The sequence below is a fragment of the Osmia lignaria genome, chromosome 13 (assembly GCF_051020975.1).
Source record: "Osmia lignaria lignaria isolate PbOS001 chromosome 13, iyOsmLign1, whole genome shotgun sequence".
NCBI classification, from domain to species: domain Eukaryota; kingdom Metazoa; phylum Arthropoda; class Insecta; order Hymenoptera; family Megachilidae; genus Osmia; species Osmia lignaria.
This window is the reverse complement of record NC_135044.1, coordinates 4275879-4295008: the sequence shown is the minus strand read 5'-3', so window position 1 is coordinate 4295008 and position 19130 is coordinate 4275879. Positions and strand designations below refer to the sequence as shown.

The window sequence follows — 19130 nt, the reverse complement described above, 5'->3', positions numbered from 1 at the left end:
ATTCCACGTCGAAGTCTGAGGAACAGAGCAGCCCGAAAATTGGCCGCTATCGTCTGTCGGCGCAGTCGAAAATGGTGTGTGTACCTTGCACTCGAGTCACGGAATCGATCGAGTAGCGTTAGGAGCGTTTAGACGACTGTAACTTCCTTGTGTGGTTGAGAGCAGCATAACGAGAGAGTAGTTGAAGAGATCGACGGAAGTGGTGGAAAAGAGAAGGTGCACGAGAAAGGATCAAAGAATCAGGGAGCATCTGGTGGAAGTGATCCGGTCGAGACGCGAAGAACCGTCAGCATATGGGGGTTGTAATGCGAAAAGGAGGTAATTAAGCCACTAACGATCGATTCGAACGAGAAAGTTCAGAGAAAGCTGGAGGTTAAAGAACGAAATGGTGGTTGAAAGAATTGGTAGATCCATCGATGCCTAAGTTACATCGAAAGGGATGCAAGGGGTTGAAAATTGCCAGTTAGAAGCAATGGTTAGAGAAAAATCGTTCCTCGAAGAAAAGACGATCACCTAATGGGGTAGATGAAGACACTGGAGATGTGAATAAGGTCGAAACAAGGAGTGATAAAAATTCTAACATGTTTGATTAAAAAAAAGATTGAAAGGAAATTAATTTGTCACCTTTTAACGTTTCGAATTGAAATCTTTATCGTTAGGATCTTACTCGTAGGGATTTTCCATTATCAAACGAAGTCTCGGAAGATACAGAGAAGACGGAAAAATAGGTGAAAAGTGTTGAAATCGCGGAGGGTCGAAGGTCCAGGGGGGGTGTAGAAGGGGGCTTGTCGAAGGTTTCTTGGTTCGACTGGTGCGGCTGCAACGAAACTAGCGGCCAATGGGGTAACGCAGCCGAGCCATTATTGGAAACTCGTTACATGCACGGTGCCCCACGCCGTTACAAAGGCACACCATCCCCCTCCAACCCCTTTCGATCCTTCGTGTCGCCGCCCCTGTGGCCTCCGTTACACAAGTACCCGCTGGAAGCAACTACGTCGTCGCCGTTAGTTCGCACCCCCACAACCTCCCCGTACACCAACCACCCCATCCTGTCCCCTCTGGAACTTTGTCTTATTTGCTTCTACCTACTTATGCGAAATTTCCAACCCCTAAAGTTGCTACGTCATTCCTTTAACTATTACGTTCCACCCTTGTTAGATGATTCGACTGACCATTTTTGGCCAATCGAATGACCTTAGTTAATTGCGAACGCAAGAGTCCTATATTTAAGCTGGAATTTTCCAACTTCTAATACTTCGTCTTGAAATTTTCCACCTTACGCTTTTAGGTATAAAAAGTTTCTAAAAATTGTCCACTCTGGGAATTTTAAATATAGAAATTTTCCACCTTGTGATTTTGGGTATAGAAATTTTCTAAAAGCTTTTCGTTCTCGGAATTTTAAATATAAACATTTTCCACCTTGGAAATTGAAAAATATTGTAAAGACATTTTCTAAAAAAAGAAAGAAAGAAAATCGGCAAACGAGGCAGCACAATCTTGTCAATCAAAATCAATTGGGGAATTCGCAATTAAGAGGCGCCACACAGAACAATCATTGCATCATTTAACGTGGTTCAATCGGATCAATGAATCAAAGCTGCCGTTTGTTTTTCGACGAGAGATCGATTAGTCGAATAACCGGACGAGACAGGGTGGAAAAAGGTTACAAACGGTCGTAGAAGGGGGCTGAACGAAGAAGCTTCCGCGTGTTACGTGAAGTTCATTCAAAATACAATCGATGAGGGTTGTTTAATTTTCACGAGTAGGAACTTTTCGAGCGACGAAACACGGTTAATCGAGCGATCGAAACGTCGATAACGAAGCTCTCTAATCAGCTAGCATTTTATATATACGTTAACGCGACCGACCATTCCCTAATTAATGAAGCTAAATAATAAAGTTGTAGAGATAACGGTATTTACCTTTCGATAACTATCATTGATTTTCTATATTTCCCCTTTGATAACGAAATGCTTGTACGTTGGTTGAATAAACATCAGACAATTTTAATGTTTGAGAATTTTTCAGAACTTCATAATTATAAGTTCTCCTTCTGTCATCAATATTTAATTAACAATTCAAATAGGAACTTATATCAATAACGAATCGATTTCACTTTTAATTTATAAATAAACCCAATATATTGCATCGAAAGTTCTTCTGAAACTCGAATGGAGCTCACCCCTATCTAACGGTGTATTTGTGCATATATAATGCTAGGAACAAACGTCTTAAGGTATATATCGGTGATTTTTCAACTAAATTTTCTCGCGGCCCACTAAATAAATGCTCTGGAAGCTCATGGAAATAAATCTTAAATCATGCTTGCGATGTTCCAGGCTTTAAGTGAGTTTGAACGACACTTTTACCCCCCTCGCACCCCCTTTTCCACCGAACATAGCCGGAGGTGTGTGAAATATTATTGCGACATTTATCTCTGGGGACACGGAGCAGGTATTTTCCTACGAGCCAAGATTCCAGGGACGTACAATTTCCTGATCGGTGTCCCGGAATTTCCCCAATTTTCCTGCAATGTTCGATTAACTTTCTGGCCAACGATCAGCTTCTCCCTTCTTACAGAATATTAAGCGATTGACGGTAACAAATGACGATTTAATACGTGTTCCAGGGTAGAAATGAATAGTTTCATTATAATCAGTTCGATTCACTGTATGTTTCAATGAGGAATCAGCCATTTTGTACGGAGAATATCCACGAAACGTTTGTATAGTCATCTTCGGTAAACTTTCAGCTTCAAACTGATAAGACCTAAACGTCATTAGACGATACCTTTCTGACAATCAAATCGTGTCAGACTTCACAGATTCACCTCGTATGAAATTCACCCCTAATCGGTCCAGCCAATCATCGGGTATCCAAGGAACACGAGCAGGCTCTAAATTTCTCCAATCCCCCAAACAAAGAATCGGACAAGTTAACCATACCAACCCCTCGCTTTCCAATCGTCCACCCTTAAAAGTGTCTTCTTTCTTAAAGGGAACAACGGTTCATTATCGAAAAATTGATCTGATTAGACGACGGTACTTCCATCAAAACTTTTCGCCGGACATCCCTCTCGATTCCCACGTCTCGCGAGAATCCGTCTCGCGGAATTAAGGGTGCGCTTGAACTCTTCACCTGCGCCCACCCCTCGACGACTAAACTTTCCGCCCCGAAACACGCCGCGTTAATTGGCGCAGTTTAAAAGTATTGCGAATTTTAGTGAAATTTTGAGATAAAGTTCGGCAAACTTACAAGATCGGGAGATACAGAGGGGTGCTTTCAAAGACTTACTCTTTTCACACGGGGTACACACTACTCGGACAAATATTTCGAGACAAATATTATAACGATTACGAGCGAAAAGAGGGTGAAGAATTTTTCAGCGGTCCAGGATCGAAATTATATTGTGGCAGCGACGTGCGTTTGACAAGAGACGACGAAAACCGCTCGGTATTTCCGTAATATCGCGAACCGTACTCGCGTCAAAGAGCACGCGTACGATAACGATTAATTTCATTAGTAACGAAGTAATTAGTTCGAGCGACAGCGTGTGCCTGTATCCTGAAATATTTTTAACAGCAGAGACACTGACATGTCCCTGATACGTTTCCTAACGCACCACCGGAAGTAGAGAAATCTCGCCGAATTTCCGTACACCCTCTCATCAACCGAACGTATTCATTTTCTCCTTTTTTTAATTACCCACAAGATAAACGAACGAAAAAATGCAGAAAACGCTTGATACGATAAAATACTGTCTAGAAATGTAGTTTTGAAGATGATTGACATTGTTCCAGATTAAATTTCAACTTCTCCGCACAGTCAAACGTTCCATGATCGATATTTAATTTATTCTTCCAACCTTTCCGAATAAAAATCCATTTTTTTTTATTTCATTACAAACTTTCGAAACGTGTAACGCCAAGCATTTCACTGCTCCCGTTACCTTCCACCCCTCCTGAAACCCCGGAATCGCAAGTTTTCTCTACAAGTCCAATCAACTCCGGGAAACTTGACAAAAAAAAGAGCCGCAGAGTGCAAGTTGTATGCAGAAAAACCTAAAGTCGAGCATGGTACAAATTTTCTCCATCCCCCAAGTCGCCTAGGAAAATCAGAGCGGCGAATAAAAGGAAGAATTTCTCTCTCCGATTCCGATGATAGCCCTTCTACCTCGAACTACAGTGAAATAAATAAAAAAAGAAAGAAAAAAAACAAGCCTAAAATACACGTATACAGAGGGAGAGAGAGAGAGAAAAAAAATAGGAAACACGAGGGGGTTGAGGGATGGGATCGATTGGCGTCGAAGCGAACCAAGTCGAACGAAAAACGTCGAAGGCATGGTCGAAGTAGCAACGAGGCAAGGTAATCTCGCTACTCTTCGGCCGCTCATTCAAATCCTACGCTAAATTTCAATCTGATGTGTACAAAAGTCGAGCCCTTCCGTCCCTGCCAACCACCCCCCGCGCGCCATCCCCGATTCGGTTCCTCGTCACATAACGGAACGACTCGTGCTCGAGGCAACGGTCCATTTCTACGATCCTATCCCCAACCCACCCACCCCCCCTCTCTTCCACCCTCTTTTTGCACCCGTTCGCCCACGTACATCCCCGATGCACACGTGTGCACCAGTCCATTTGAATCTAGCCACTCGAACGCGCGCTGGTACACTGCGAACCAAAAGTTTCGCCTCGTGCCACTCGAAAGAGGGTGAGAGATAGGATGAGATATTTTTTTGGGGGAGGGACGATGACGATCGGATAAGGATGTTTGGACGGTTCGTGGCTGGGTTCTTTGCGGGTGAATTGAAAGTTTGGGGTGAGCGTTGGAGAGGGTGATGGTTAATTGGGGGAGAAATTAGGGAATTGGGGTGGCGAAGTGGTGTGCTGTCTCAATCTTGGGTTAACCGAGGTTTTTATAGTCATGGGTGCATTCGAGGAATGAGAGAATTTGTTGAAATTTGAAAGTTAACACTTTTTCACCCTCTTCTATGAAACGTTTGCTGGTATATATTTATCTTTTAGTCATTTCCAACCTTCGGAAATGACAAAATTCGATTCTAAATGACATGAGGAGAATTAAGACGAGACCGAGCCATCATTGGAATAACTTTTGCCCGCTGATGTATGTATGCCAGAGAGAGAGAGAGAGAGAGAGAGAGTCAGAAAACCACCCCCTTGCCAGCGGAGTCCTTTTGAGCCAACCACCCCCTTCCGACGTCGTATCCATAGCTCGAACGTCCATTTCCCTCGATAGAGTCCCGGCAATCCGTGGTGTATCGGTTCGTGTATACACACGGCCGTCGCGGCGCACAGCGTCGAGGAAGGCGCAGCTAATTAAACTTCGCCAGCCACGACGGAGAGTACGTTAGACTTTCATTCGTTCGGCTTTCTTGCTTCTCGGAATCGAACTCCGCCGGCTTGCAGGCTTCTTTACGCGAATTACACCGGGGAGGGTGGATTTTTGAGCCCCGTTATATACCGTTCGACTGATTTTATTCGCCCACCCTCTCCCAACCCCTCCAAGACTTTCTATCGGAACGAGACGAGAATGCCGGGGAAAAATGAAAGTTCGAATTCGTTCGGAATAGATTCTCGAATGGGATGACTACGTACTTTGACTGCTGCTGGAATGATTCATTCGAATCTTTTTTGGGGGGTGAGAAAGTGTATGATTATTGAAGACGCGTGCACAAATATGTTTCTTAGGAATCGAACGAGTTTAATAATATTTTATAAATAATTCGTTAGATATGTTTCTTTTTGTAAGGGTGAATGATACAGAAAGATGAGATATAATTTCGTTTCAAGAGTGATTATTACAACAGCAATTAGTAATCGATCAGGATTGTTATTTTGTTTTTATTCACGATAAAATAATAAGCTTTCTGTACTAATATTAATATCCATATAATTGTATGATGGGGTGAGTGTTCAAAGTAACGATTTGCTGCGTTGATTAATGATGCGGAATTATTAACAAGAAAATATACATTTTGAATAATACACCCAATGAAAATGATTAATGGACCATAATTCAACGACAGATCGATGATTTTCCAACTAAACATATCGGTAGATATAATTAATCGCAAAATTCACGATGAACTCGAAGAACTCGAGCGATTCGAGTTCGATGAAAATAGTACGAGCACGCTGGGGCTTCGGGTTATTCGGAACGCTTCGATAACGGATAGATCGATATAAAACGAGGGCCGATTAATTAATTCGATTGTGCCAGATAACGCGAATCCTCCTTCTCGTGCATCGCTCGAAACCCATGCTCGAAAACGCGCGCGCACGATCGTATTTAAAAATAAAGACACTCGTATTTTTAAAAATCTTCCTCTCTCCGATATATTACAACAATTAATATCGACAGTTTATCCAATTTAGAGTAAATGATTATTTGAAACGTTTGAAAATTCTAGAAATGTTAATTTCAAATCTTCAAATTGCGTTCCAAGAACAGAATATCGATTCGGTATGTTGGAAATCTCAAATTAAACCCCGTTTAATTCTTAAAGAAATGATCCACGATTAATTTCAACCCCTTTCGTCGAAGGACAAAGATTCACGACCTACTTCATCGAATTATCGAACGATCGTCCCAGGAGGAGTTTTATTATTGCAAGTTTTTCTTGGAATTCAGGCTGTCTTAAAATTCGATTCCGCCAAATAATATGCACCGAAGTTTTGTTGGAGGTCGAGTACCACGAATTACACGATAAAAAAAGAAAGAATATGTTTTGTAACAGGGTCCAAAGAGGGTGAATTAAAAACTTACTCGTTCCTGTGCTTTTTAAGGGGTAGTTAAGAACTATTAATGGAGAATTTTGGTGAAATTCTGCCTTCTTGGGACAGTTAAAAAAATTGTCATGGAACTTTGTACGACATACTATTCAGGGTGACTAGATCCAAAGGACGATGTTTTAATATAAGAAAATTTTGCGAAATTCTACCGTTTTGGGATTGTTAAAAGACTGTTAAGGAATTCTTTACGAACTACTTGTGATGTATAAAATTCTACCTATTTGGGGAGTTGTAAATTGCTAAGAAACTCTTAACTATGAATTTTTTTTTCTTGAAATTCTTACCTCTGTAAAAAATTTGCAAATATCATTCAAGAACTCTTAACAAATTTTAACTAAATTCAAAGAGTAATATTTCGAATAAAGATCAAGTTTTCATACATATTTCTAAAGAATAAGGTCACGAAACACTGAGTCTATTTAAATATTTGTCAAAATAATTGATGGATATTAATTAGATTAATTTTCTTGTCTATTGACGGAGTACGATCGTGTTATTTTAAATAAACTATTAAAGTGATGTATTTTTTGATATTACCATATGAGTTGTGAAACTGTTGGTGATGAGACTCGAGACCGGTTCCTGGGTGGTGGATATCCAGCATGGCTTCCGGCTCGCCTCCGCTCTCAGAGCAGTTGCTCAGGGCTAAAACCAAACCGATAGACACACACCTTGCGTTTAAACTTCAAATCAGTTTTCATGGTGGCGATCCATTATCGCGCGGAATAATACCCTCGCTTATAATTTCTTTCGCGTTTCTCTTTATCTTCGCGCTCTGATTTTTCCACGTCTTTCCCTTCGTTTCGTCCTGTTCCTTTCAAATTCTCACACTTTTAACTTTCCTAAATTCTAATACTTTTAATAAATTTCCATATTTACAAATTCTCTGCTTTCCAAGTCATATTACTAAATTCTAAGCTTTCCAAGTTTTCACATTCCCAAATTTTCAAAAATCAAAATTCTAAGCTTCCCAAATTTCTATATCCCAAAAACTTTATGGCTTATGACAAAAGCAAAGAAAAAGAAAGCTCGTATTCTTCGATCAAAGTGAAAACGACGACGAAAGGGTGACGAAGGAAAAATCATCGGAAGCAACGCAACCGATTCATTCTATTTTCCGTTTCCGTGGTTCGCGTGAACACAACTGAAAATCAACGAACGAGAAACAACGCAACGTGCACGAGAAAGAAATCATAAAACGGAAGAGCAGGGGTATGTCACACGTTCTCTTAAAAGTATAACTTATCGATACAAATCAAACAATTAACCAAACATCAGAAAGGAAAAATTAAAAAATCAGAACAGCGTCCTTCTTAACGTTGATTCAAAAACTGCCTGTTCGAAGAGGTGTTTCGCTTTTTCAAAAATAACAAAATTTCTCAAATTCAAAGGAAAATCACCTCCTCCTGATTTATTTTTTTCTCTGTTTTTTGTATTCAACGTCGAGGACACGGTTGGTCGCGAAAAATTGCTCTCGTAAAAACATTCTCCTCGCTGGGAAAATCAAGAGAGAAAGTAACAAGCAACAGAAGAGAGGAAGAAAACGAAAGAAAAAGCGGAAACGAAGAGGACTGAAGCGGATCGAGGGACGTGAGGGACGCGTGTACGCGGAAAACTAAAAGGAAAAGTCGACGAAAGAAAAACGCGAAAGCGTTCTTCCGAATCGCGAAAAACGATCGATCGATTTCGTGGTGCGTGTCTTTGTCTATCCGTTTGGCTGGTCGAATATCGTTGAAACCTCGCGAGATATCGATTTCACGACCGACACCTCGATAAAACACGTTTTCCATTATTTTCTTTTTGATTTCTCTCTTTTTTGTTTTGGAATTTCTTCATTGAGACCGGTTCCTCTACGGTCTTCCGTGTAGACTTCCGGTTGATCATCATCTTCGGCTGACGACGGAAGTGTCCGATCGTTCACGAACTACTTTCAACCCTTTTACAGCGGGAAATATTATGAGATGTATGCAGGGAGTTCAATTATGAAGAAGAATTGTTTTCATTTGTTTCTTTTTTGAAAATGAAAATTTATCGTGACTAAATGAAAACTTGTAAAAAAATTCTTTCCCTTAGTTTTCTATTGAGAATATTTCTTTATATAGTTTAAATTTATCATGTTCAAATAGAGATTAGGTTAATCTAAGGGATGATTTTTGAAGCTTAAAATAAATTTTTAATTAATTAGTCATTTTTATATACCTCCTTGAAAGAGGAAATGAAAAATTTTCGAAATGGAAACTTTTCCATGATTTTCATAGCCTGCGAAAGACTAAGGATTAATTTCCAAAGCTTAAAATAATATTTGCTACGTCGATTGATAACTTTTTAAACAATTTCCAGGCGAGAAATTAGTGGACAAAGTTTTTGACTCTGTTCGACGAACGACTCCGCTATAAATTGCTTCTACTCGTCTCTTCTATATATCAAGGGTAAACTGAAAGCACCCCTTCATCCCCTTCTACGTGTCCAACGGACCTCTCGAATAATTTCACGAACCAGTTTTGAATAATCGCTTGGATATTCGGGTAAAACGATTATGTAAAGTTGTAAATTATTCTCCCGAGGCTGGCCAGTCCAAAGACGGGATAGGAACCCTCTTGAAAGAAAATACTCGAGAAGGTCTCTTAGGTCCTAAGAGTATTGCATATCCAAAAGAAAAAGTATCGAACAATATTTCTTTCGCTGTACCAAAATTGAATAATTCAGAATTTCCTGCAAAGGTGTACTAACCACCTCCCCAATGCAAAAATCAACCCCCAAGAACTTGGAATCATACATTCTGTCCTTTAAGAGGGTTAAAAAGTGACTTTTAATGCAACTAGTCGTTCCAACTAATACGTCCTTGCGCTAAGACAAGGGTCGAAGGCACTTTCTTTAATTTCACCCCCTCCATAGACTCGAGGATTTCTCTATCAACGCCTGTAATTTCTCTTCGAACAGTGTAAAGTAACGATTAAACGTGAATCGAAAGGAGAAAGAGAGAACCGTCCCACAAAAGGGTTGAGGGGTGATTCGAGCCGTTTTTTCCCTTCTTCGCGAAAGAATCATCCCCTTCCATTACGGTACCAGCCTGTACATACGCCAGTCACGTACGTAACAGTAGCAGACTGACATGTATGCCTCGTAACAGTAAGCCGAGTTCCCACTGAGAACAGGGGCGGATCTAGAAGCCCTCCGTGAGGATGAAACATGTAAATAGAATGAATTTTATTTGATTAATATTTCTCAATAGTTTATCGAATATAACGTCATGAAATTCATGAAACTTTTTAAATGTCATTTGTGAAATGTAACTGAAAATTTTTATGAACATCCCAATTTTAAATTAAACTAATTATGCAAAATCATGGATGTTAAAAAATATTCAATATTAGGAACTGCGATATTAATTCTTTCTTTTGAATTTTAATTTTAAAATTGTTAGATTTATGAAACTCTTGCCGGATCCGCCACTGTCCGACAACCTTATACGATGGAAAAAGAGGGTAGAAAGCTGGAGTGAAACAGGGGTGGAGATAGAGAGAGACAAGCTATTGTGTGTAATAGGTGTTCCGTGTGGTGTACATAAACGTATACCGCATGCATGACGTGGAGGATGAGTCAGCTCGTGGAAGCAGTTTCAGGGAGGAATTCATCACGAAACTTTCTGGAAATATTTGTCCCTTTTTTCCTTTCCTTTTACAACCCTCTTGTAACGGTGGAATTCTTCGACAAGTACTAAAACTGACTTATACCTTTTAACCCAACGACTGCTGAAATCTCTTCAAAAATAATCTCCTTCAGAATTTGGAATACCAGATACAAAGCGTTCTAAATTTTTCAAAATATCAAGAAAAAGAAAAGAACATCCCATGAAAGCTGTACACAGTTATCATCCACAATTCTTAAGCTTTAAAATATAATTTAATGATACTTTTATGTCATCAATCAGTGGAAGACTTTTGAAGTTTCGAAATTGGTAATTGTTCGATTCGATTTGCAATCATTCATTTTCTACTAAAACCATCAACGAATGCTTTACGTAGTGATTTTCTTGAAACTTTAAGCTTTAAATCGATGTATCATACGTACCGTTTAACGGTACTTTTATGTCATCGATTCGCGTGAAACTTTTGAAGTTTCGAAATCGAGCATGTGATACCCAACAACCGAAACAGCAACCTTTCGCGTGTTTCCAAATCAATGTATTCAGGAATCCGGAGTATAAACATCGGCGTATCTAGCGGCAAAGCGTCGATCGAAGCGACGAGACACGATTAACGCGGGATTAAACATCGATCCCCGGTGGGAAAATCGATTTTTCCATCGGGCTCGTGTCGGAATCGTTTGGCCCAGTAAACTGTTTTTCCGTGAGCAGAAAAGGCTATTCGGTGAATAGCGAAGGGAAAGAGGGGGGGTTATACCGGTGCAGATGTCACGTCGAAACACCTTTCGTGGAACAGCTGTTACCATGGCACCGACCTAGGGAAATCCTGACCTTCGACCCTTCGACCTTTTCATCGATAATGGATTAGAAAAATCCTTATACAAATTCTTCACCATCTTTTGATTATTATTCTCGACGAGTTTTCAATATCAAATTACTTTTATGATACATAGAAATTTTCGTTGTTTAATTTCAATTTTGGAGGGAAGATCGATGATCGATTGAAAACGGCAGAAAATAAAAACAAATCGATTGAATTTTCTTCGAATGCAATGCGGCCCGTTAAAAGCGACCGAGTCTTGGCTCGAATTAAAACTTTGCTCGGCTCGTTGATAAACGAAAGGTGACACCGGTATGTTTTACGATAAGCCTGCTCTCCTCGAACGACGATACACGGTAAACGTTAACAAGAATTCATTCGCCACAGAAAGAATCCTCTTGGTGATTTTGAAAATAATTCATCAGAAATTTTCTCCTTTTATATTTGATGCGAATAGATGACATAAAAGTGTCAGAAAATGTCACTTGTTTCGCATCAATTTGAAGCTTAAGATTGAAGGAATATCTGTATAAAGCTGTCAACGCACAAAGGTAATCATAAAAAATGATTTGACGACAAGTACCTGGATACAATGTCTAGTTATCTAGCGGTTATTCATTTGATTTGCAAGCGACAGGTAAAGTGTTAATAACAGAAGCGGACGATGATACACTTAGAGGGGGTCGTATTCTATACTTGGAAGAAAAGAAAAAAGGAATCTCAGGCGTGGAAAGAGGGGAGCCAACACGTTGAAAATAATTGTCCTGTGACTACGGGCCGGAAACCACGGTGGTCAGCGTAAAAGCCCGCATCATCGATTGCTGTTTATCGTGCGTGCCAAGAGGAAACGCGTTTCGTGCTCGCACGTGTTCCTAAGAATTTCCTCTTTCCTATTTCTTTCCTCGATAAGACCTCAAAGTATGATTTTAATTACACTATTACCAATCAATCAATTCAGAGATCCTTGCACTCTTTTTATTATAAATACATCTCAATTATTTGAATAATGAAAATTTAGGTCACAAGAGAATAAAAACATATTCTACGGATCTTTCTTCGATTCTCGTGAAAGAAGGGCAGGAAGATGATGCCCATGAAGTGCAGGGGACTCTTAACATGCAACGGGGACGCATCCTTGAAACAGAACCTCTTCACAGTCTTCTTCTTTTTTTCCCTCGTCTACCTTTTTCTGTTTTCCTTTTTGTTTCACCTTTCGAAGCACCTCCGCAACGACGACAGATGATGTGGGTACCACGAGGGGTCATGACGTCACTAGGAACACCATCCTCGTCGCTCATATGACCGTCTCTTTTCTTTGCCGGCCGCGTTTCGAGGGCTGCGAACGACACCTTTCCACGGCCAGCTGTCACTCGCATCTGTAAGTTCTTTCAGCCGAGTTCTGGAACTCGATCAGGAACAGAGGGAACGCGGTACAATTTTACGTTACACGATGATCGCCAAAGAGTTAGAGAAGTTCGAGCAACGAGTAACGATGTAAAGATTGTTCAAACGAACCTCGAAGATCGTTCGAAAAATTGTCGGCTCAAAGAAACGATAATAAAAGTAAAATACGAATTCTGGAAGATGTAGACAAGGAACTCTTTGAAAATTTCAGACGCTGACAATTTCCAAGCAGATAGGGAAACGCTCAAAGTAAATGCGGATAACCTTCGACTGTCAAGGTTCATAGAATCGAAACTTCCAACAAAGTCAACCTAGTTAAAGTTCTCGATAACGAATTACGATTTTCACTTAAGCGTGTTTCGCACGCGACAGCCTCGAAATGGTGCGGATCACGTTAAGTGAAATCAGAGGCGTAGTCACGAGCACGGATAATGACATATCTTGGTGGGGAAAAGTAAATAAGTGGACACGGGAGACCTGCTGGCTCTGTAACTAATGTACCTGACCCGTTTCAACGATCGATAACACCGGTGGACGCGATTAAGCGCGAACGACGATCAGAAACGGGCCAAACGCACACGTTCGTTCCCAAATGAATTTCAACCGATGCCTAATTAAACCTTTCGATTATAATTTTATTATCAATATCGCTGTAACAGAACATGCTGAGACACATTTCACGATCGCGGGACACGCGATTTTGTCTGATCGATTGCCGCGGTCGTTTAGACGGTTGCGAGGAGCTGTCTTTCAAGAATCATTGTTCGACGGGAAGCATGTTTTCTTCGGTCGCGGTTCGATCGATACGACTATTACTACCGTGTGTGTATGTGTCCATTTATTGCCAACGTACGAACTGAGGATACGAGAACTGGAATTAGCACCGCTTTTGCATCGATCCTAGCTTTGAATCATTTACGAGGACTCGTATGCAGTGGCCGCGAGCGTAGCTCTTTCGCGGCACTTACTCGCCTTCATTTTCCATGATAAGTGTTTCCTCCTTCGAGAATTTTTATAAAGAACGAAAACATAAAGATGCTACGTTAATAAATAAAACGACGAAGGATGCAGAATGGCCACAGAGATATTCCCACAGCTAGGATGCATCCTCGAACGTGTTTTAATGAGACGACAACCGAGAGAGACACCCTTGGAAACGAGCGGGAAAGGAAGGTGAGAAACAATGCCGGGCCTCTAATCTGAAGGGCACTGGATCGAACCCTTCTTCTTCAGCAGCATTGTCTCCGCGAGCGAACCCTTTGCGACTGCCGCAGCTTTTCTTCGCTTCTACCCCGGCCCATTTCACGACCCTTACGAACGAAGACAGAGAAAGAAGGACTGGTTACACAGAATAGTCACTGGCCCCTTCTCGACATTATCTTTGCGCCTCTGCCGTGCTACAAAAGGAACGATGGAAGACCTAGAGAAAGAAGGGGCAGAGGGAGGGTGAGAAACGAGCCATCGTTGCCTGGGAGAAATGTTTGTCCTCCATGAACGTAACTTTGCTTTTCTTATTTCTCAAGCCTTATCTTCGCACCATCTCTCTGCCGTGACCTTCTTAACGCTTCCAGTCATTGCTTCCAACGATTTATCAATTTTTATGAGGTATCAGTAAGATTGATTCGGAGTATTGAAATTCGAGGAAGCATCGTGTAAGTGATTTGCTAAATCGTGGTTGAAACGTAAAAAGCAATGGATCAGAGATGACCTACATAGGAGAGCTTAGTGCCGTTTAGTATCCTATCACCTCGTAAACTTCCTAGTTCGACGAGCGAAAGAGAACAATAGAAAGGAAGCAAATCCTGTGTAACTCTGACAAACAGAATTTCAACAAACGATGATGCTATAGGAAAAGAAACATTTTTGCCACTTTCGCGCGCATTTTTTACCCAAGGTAGTTGCGTAAGAATCCTGCGTCAGAGCTTTGCTACCCTCGAACCGCGAGTTTTTCAACGCTCAACACTGAGTTCTCCAGACAAGCGTAAAGTTTCGATAGGAGATAATAGTTTAGCAGGTCAGAGAGGCGAAGCAAAACCCATAATCAACCCCGTGCAGTATGATCGGTAATGGAACGTTCGTTAACTAGCCGAACGATAAAACTGGGTAAGGCTGAATGGTGGAGCAGTTCCGGTTGCATTGCAGTCAGCATGGAAGTTTGGTGTCTATTAGGCGCGAAATCGCGCAGCACAGATAACACGTTCCCGAACGGACAGGGCAAGTCTTGGGCAAAGGAGGAAGGGATGAAGGAGAGCGTGGCAGGGGTATGGGGAACATGGCGTCGTCGAGGTCGCGCTTGCGTCGTGACGCTTGCACCGCGTGACCACGATCAATAAACTGTACGCGGTGTGTTGTGCCGGGGCAAAGGATGTTGAATTCGAAAAGTGTTATTCCGCGCGTCTATCTCTGAATGATATGGAAGGGAACGCCTCTCCACGTGGGTGCCACGTGTGCGCTTCCGCCCGCGTCTTTTACGCGCCTGCACACGCTCCGCCGTCGTCGGATTTTCATCCTACCGACCACTAAAAGCCGAACACCGTGCTACCTCGTTTTCGCGCTATCCTCTTTAGCAATTTCACACGCCTATGGAATGCGGTATTTCGATCTGCTCGAATCGAGAAATGATTTTCTCGCTACATTCAAAGAGCGAGAGTCCTTTTTAACATCCTGGACGATGGATGGTGCGGTAGCTAGTCAGAGAAGGTAGTTTAGAAGGAATCAGAGCAAAGATACGTTTGGTGCAGAGCGTTAGAATTGAATTCGATCAAGACGAGAGTGTGCGACGCGATCGCGATTAGGATGTAGGTGGTTTGAGAAACGAAAGCAAGATCGAGCGACACGCTAGATCGTACGATATGCCGATGTCCGTGAAGGAGATCGAACGCGCGCGACTACCGGTAATTAGCACGTTGGCAAAAGTAAAGGTGACGAAAAGAAGGAGCGTGTTATACGTATTTTTGTACGTATTGGTGGTAGATTGGACGGAAAGGACTAACCTGCTAGCCGCAAGGCGGACATTCTCTGAAACTCGGGTTCCTGTAGCCACTTCCACATCCGTCGGAAAGTCTCTCGGCCGCTCTTGAGCTTCGACCAGGGCTTCGGGTTGCGCAGTAAATCGCTGAGGGTACCCTGACTACGACAGAGGACCCTTTGCGCGAATATCGCTTGCGGTATGCTGTACCTCTTCAACTCGGCGCTGATCCTTTGCGCCAGTTCCTTAGTGTTGATCTCCTCGACCTCGCCGGCTCCGTTGCCCGCCGAGGAGACGGTCTTCATGACGACCGAGGTGTGCTGCACGTGCTGCGTGTGCGATATCGTCTGCTGTTGCATCGACTGCTGCTGCTGCTGCTGTTGCTGCTGTTGTTGCTGCTGCTGTTGCTGTTGCTGCTGTTGCATTTGCGTTTGCATAGGAGGCGGCGAAGCAGCGGGCACCGAATGCGTGGGCGGGGAATGATGAGAAGGCGCGAAACTTGCGGTCGCCGAGACGGCCGGCGGCGAGGAAGGACTAAGGGCTGCCGGACTCTGCTGCAACCTCGGCAAAAAGGCCGGGTCGTAGTGAGGACTGGCGGACTTGTGCGGCGAGTTCAATCCGCTCTGACTGTAGGCGCTCTGGGGCGATAGAGGACTCGGTTGAAGACCGGCGCCAGGCGAAGGATAATTGTGCGGCGGCGACATGCTCATCGAGGGCAGTTTGTCGTAAGCGTACGGCGAGCTGCCCATCCCGAGGCCGATGCTACCGAGGCCGTTGTTTTGCATGACCGCGAAACTACCGGTGACGCCGCCAGCCGCGTGTGCACTGTATACAAACTTGTCGCTCATCGTGGAGATCGGCGGTAACGGCTGTAACGGCGTCAGGGTCGCGTAAGAGGAGTTCGGACTGAAGCCGGGCGGCGACATCCTTTCCGCGACCGAGGTCAGTGTCTGATAGGTCGGCTCCGGCTGCATCGCCCTGAAGTCCGTCGCGTCGATCATACTCGCGACCGAGACGCTTATCCCCGACGTCGGCGTTAGCTTGCCCGGACTGAGAAGCTCCGAGTCGGCGTCGCGCGAGTCCACGTCCACGTCCTGAGGTGGCACGATCACCGACAGCGACTCCCTCGCGTTCTGTCTACCACCACTACCACCACCACCACCACCTCCACTACCGCCGCCGCCGCCGCCACCGCCACCACCGCCACCGCCACCGCCGCCGCCGTTTCCGTTGCCGTTGCCGTTGCCACCAACGGCGCCACCGACGGCACCTCCGCCGCTGCCGCCACTGCTGCTGCTGCTGGTGCTGCTGGTGCTCGTGCTGCTGCTACCGCTACCGCTGCCGCTGCCACCACCACCACCACCGCCACTACCACTACCACCACCGCCACCGCCACCACCGCCACTACCGCCACCGCCGCCACCACCTGCCCCGTTACTGCTACACGCTGGCTCCTGGGACGACGACAGATCCTCCGCGGCGGCCAGCTCCCGCTCCTCCTTAACGCCGAGCGCGCCAGCCGCCAGTAGTTCCAGCGGCAAGCTCGCGCACGCGATGTCCGGGCTTTGCGACGCCGAAGACGACATACCCTCTGGATTACCACCACCTCCTCCGCCGTTTCCACTTCCACCGATCTGATGTCTACCTCCTCCCCCCGTTCCTTCGCCGCTTCCTTCGTGAAGCTGCTGCTGTTGATGATGGTGATGAAGGGGATGATGATGATGATGTTGCAACTGCTGTTGATGATGGTGATGGGATTGTTGATGATGATGTTGATGTTGTTGTTGTTGTTGTTGTTGTTGTTGATGGTGATGGTGGTGATGGTGGTGGTGGTGATGATGATGTCTACCCCCACCGACCGCCGTCCCTCTACCACCGTTGTTGTTACCACCTCCGCCTCCGTTTCCTCCACCACCTGCACAGTTCCCATTCGAGCCACCCCCACCGGTTCCCCGGCCATGCGTAGACACCGCCGCCGGGGAATCGACCGAGTCCAGTAATTGCTCGCTATGCGATTGATGATCGGCTATGTCCCCTATACCTTCCATTTACGCACATCTAGTTCGGGTGGCCGCGCACTCGCTCTCCCGTGCTCGGACACACCGCGTGCACACACCGGCACGATCGTTCGTCTCTCCGAAATCCCGCGCACTTTCTCCTTCTTCGTCACTATTTTCTCTTTCCTTGTCGTTCCGCGATTATCCTACAAAACTGACACCGTTCCTTTTTTCCTCTGCTGACTGTCGTTCGCTATCCCCTATCGCTCGTAATACACGCACGCACAGTAATACGAATCGCTCTTATCTCTTCTCGTCTCGCGCACTTGTTCGTCGCCTTTTCTTTCCCGCTATTTCGTCGTGTCACTGAGCGGAAGACCAGTCGCGGCTCGCGTCACTTTTCAACGAGGGAAACGACAACATCGACGACGACGACAACGACGCCGACGACGACGACGTAGACGAAGACGAAAACGAAAACGAAGACATAAACGAAGACGTGAACCACCACCACCACCAACAACACCTCCTCGTGTCCGGTAATCTCGAACGAATCAGAATCGACGCGCCACCGTGACCGCGACCGATGACGTCGCTCGTGAACCAGGACGCGTCTACTCTCGCTACTACTTTCCACGAGTCAACCGACGACGACGACGACGACGTTGCTGTTGCTCCACGACATCCAGCACGTCGGATCGGCATAGAGATCCGGTACCACAGCGGCGACGACCACCGTGCGCCCATGACATACGCGGAGCGAGTGAGAACGCACACTCTGCGCTCGAGTGAATACGTTAGTTCGTGTCGAGCGACAGGGAGAGAGAATCAGGGTAAAAAGAGCAACAGAAAGAGAGAGAGAGGAACGGTAGAGAAGGGGGATAGCTCTCTGTCTCGCCGTGTGCGTCGATCTCTCTTCGTCTCTCGCTAGGTGCCCACCGGTACCCCGAGCTGTCCAAAGGACCCTTCCGTTCCGTTTCACTTATGCCCCTCTACTCTTCGCCACGAGACTCACTACCACCACCACCACCAACTACCACCACCAGTAGCACCGTTACCACCTGGTCCACCCTATTAAACGACGTGCTCGTGTGTTTTTCCCTGTATTCCGTTAGTTCGTTCGTTCGTTCGTTCGTTTTACGTTTCTCAGCTGCGCGACACCCTGACGCGTGCTACCTTCAAACTACGCTTCCTCCGGGTCCAGGTGCGACTCGTACGATATATCCTCTCCTTTCTTCCCCGCGACTCACAGCCCGCTTTACACGCGCGCTACGCTCTCTGTCTTTCTCCCTCTTTCACCACCTTACACGTTACCACTGCGTCCGCGCCAACTGACATCCTTCTTCTACCACCACCGTCACAACATCACTCGCGCTCTGTCTTTCGCCACCGGTGAGCGTACCTGCACCAGTCTTCACCCTCTCTTTCCAACCGGAGACACCACGATCCACGTGAAAGGCTAACCCCTTTCTCGAGCGGGATT

At 44.6% G+C, this 19130-nt stretch overlaps 2 protein-coding genes across 4 annotated transcripts in view; one reads left to right on the top strand and one right to left on the bottom strand.

Annotated features, from left to right (window-relative positions):
- The window catches only part of LOC117602203 (uncharacterized), a 58745-nt gene extending 40733 nt beyond the window's left edge, over positions 1-18012 (bottom strand). The window contains exons 1-2 of the mRNA XM_034319925.2: positions 15676-18012; positions 7350-7457 (exon numbers count right to left, since the gene is read on the bottom strand). Coding sequence (XP_034175816.2) covers positions 7350-7457; positions 15676-17698 — 2131 coding nt within the window. The 5' untranslated portion in view covers positions 17699-18012. The remainder of the gene's footprint in view (positions 1-7349; positions 7458-15675) is intronic.
- LOC117602215 (caveolin-3) overlaps positions 1-19130 on the top strand; it is a 176667-nt gene that overhangs the window by 146182 nt on the left and 11355 nt on the right. The window lies entirely within an intron of this gene.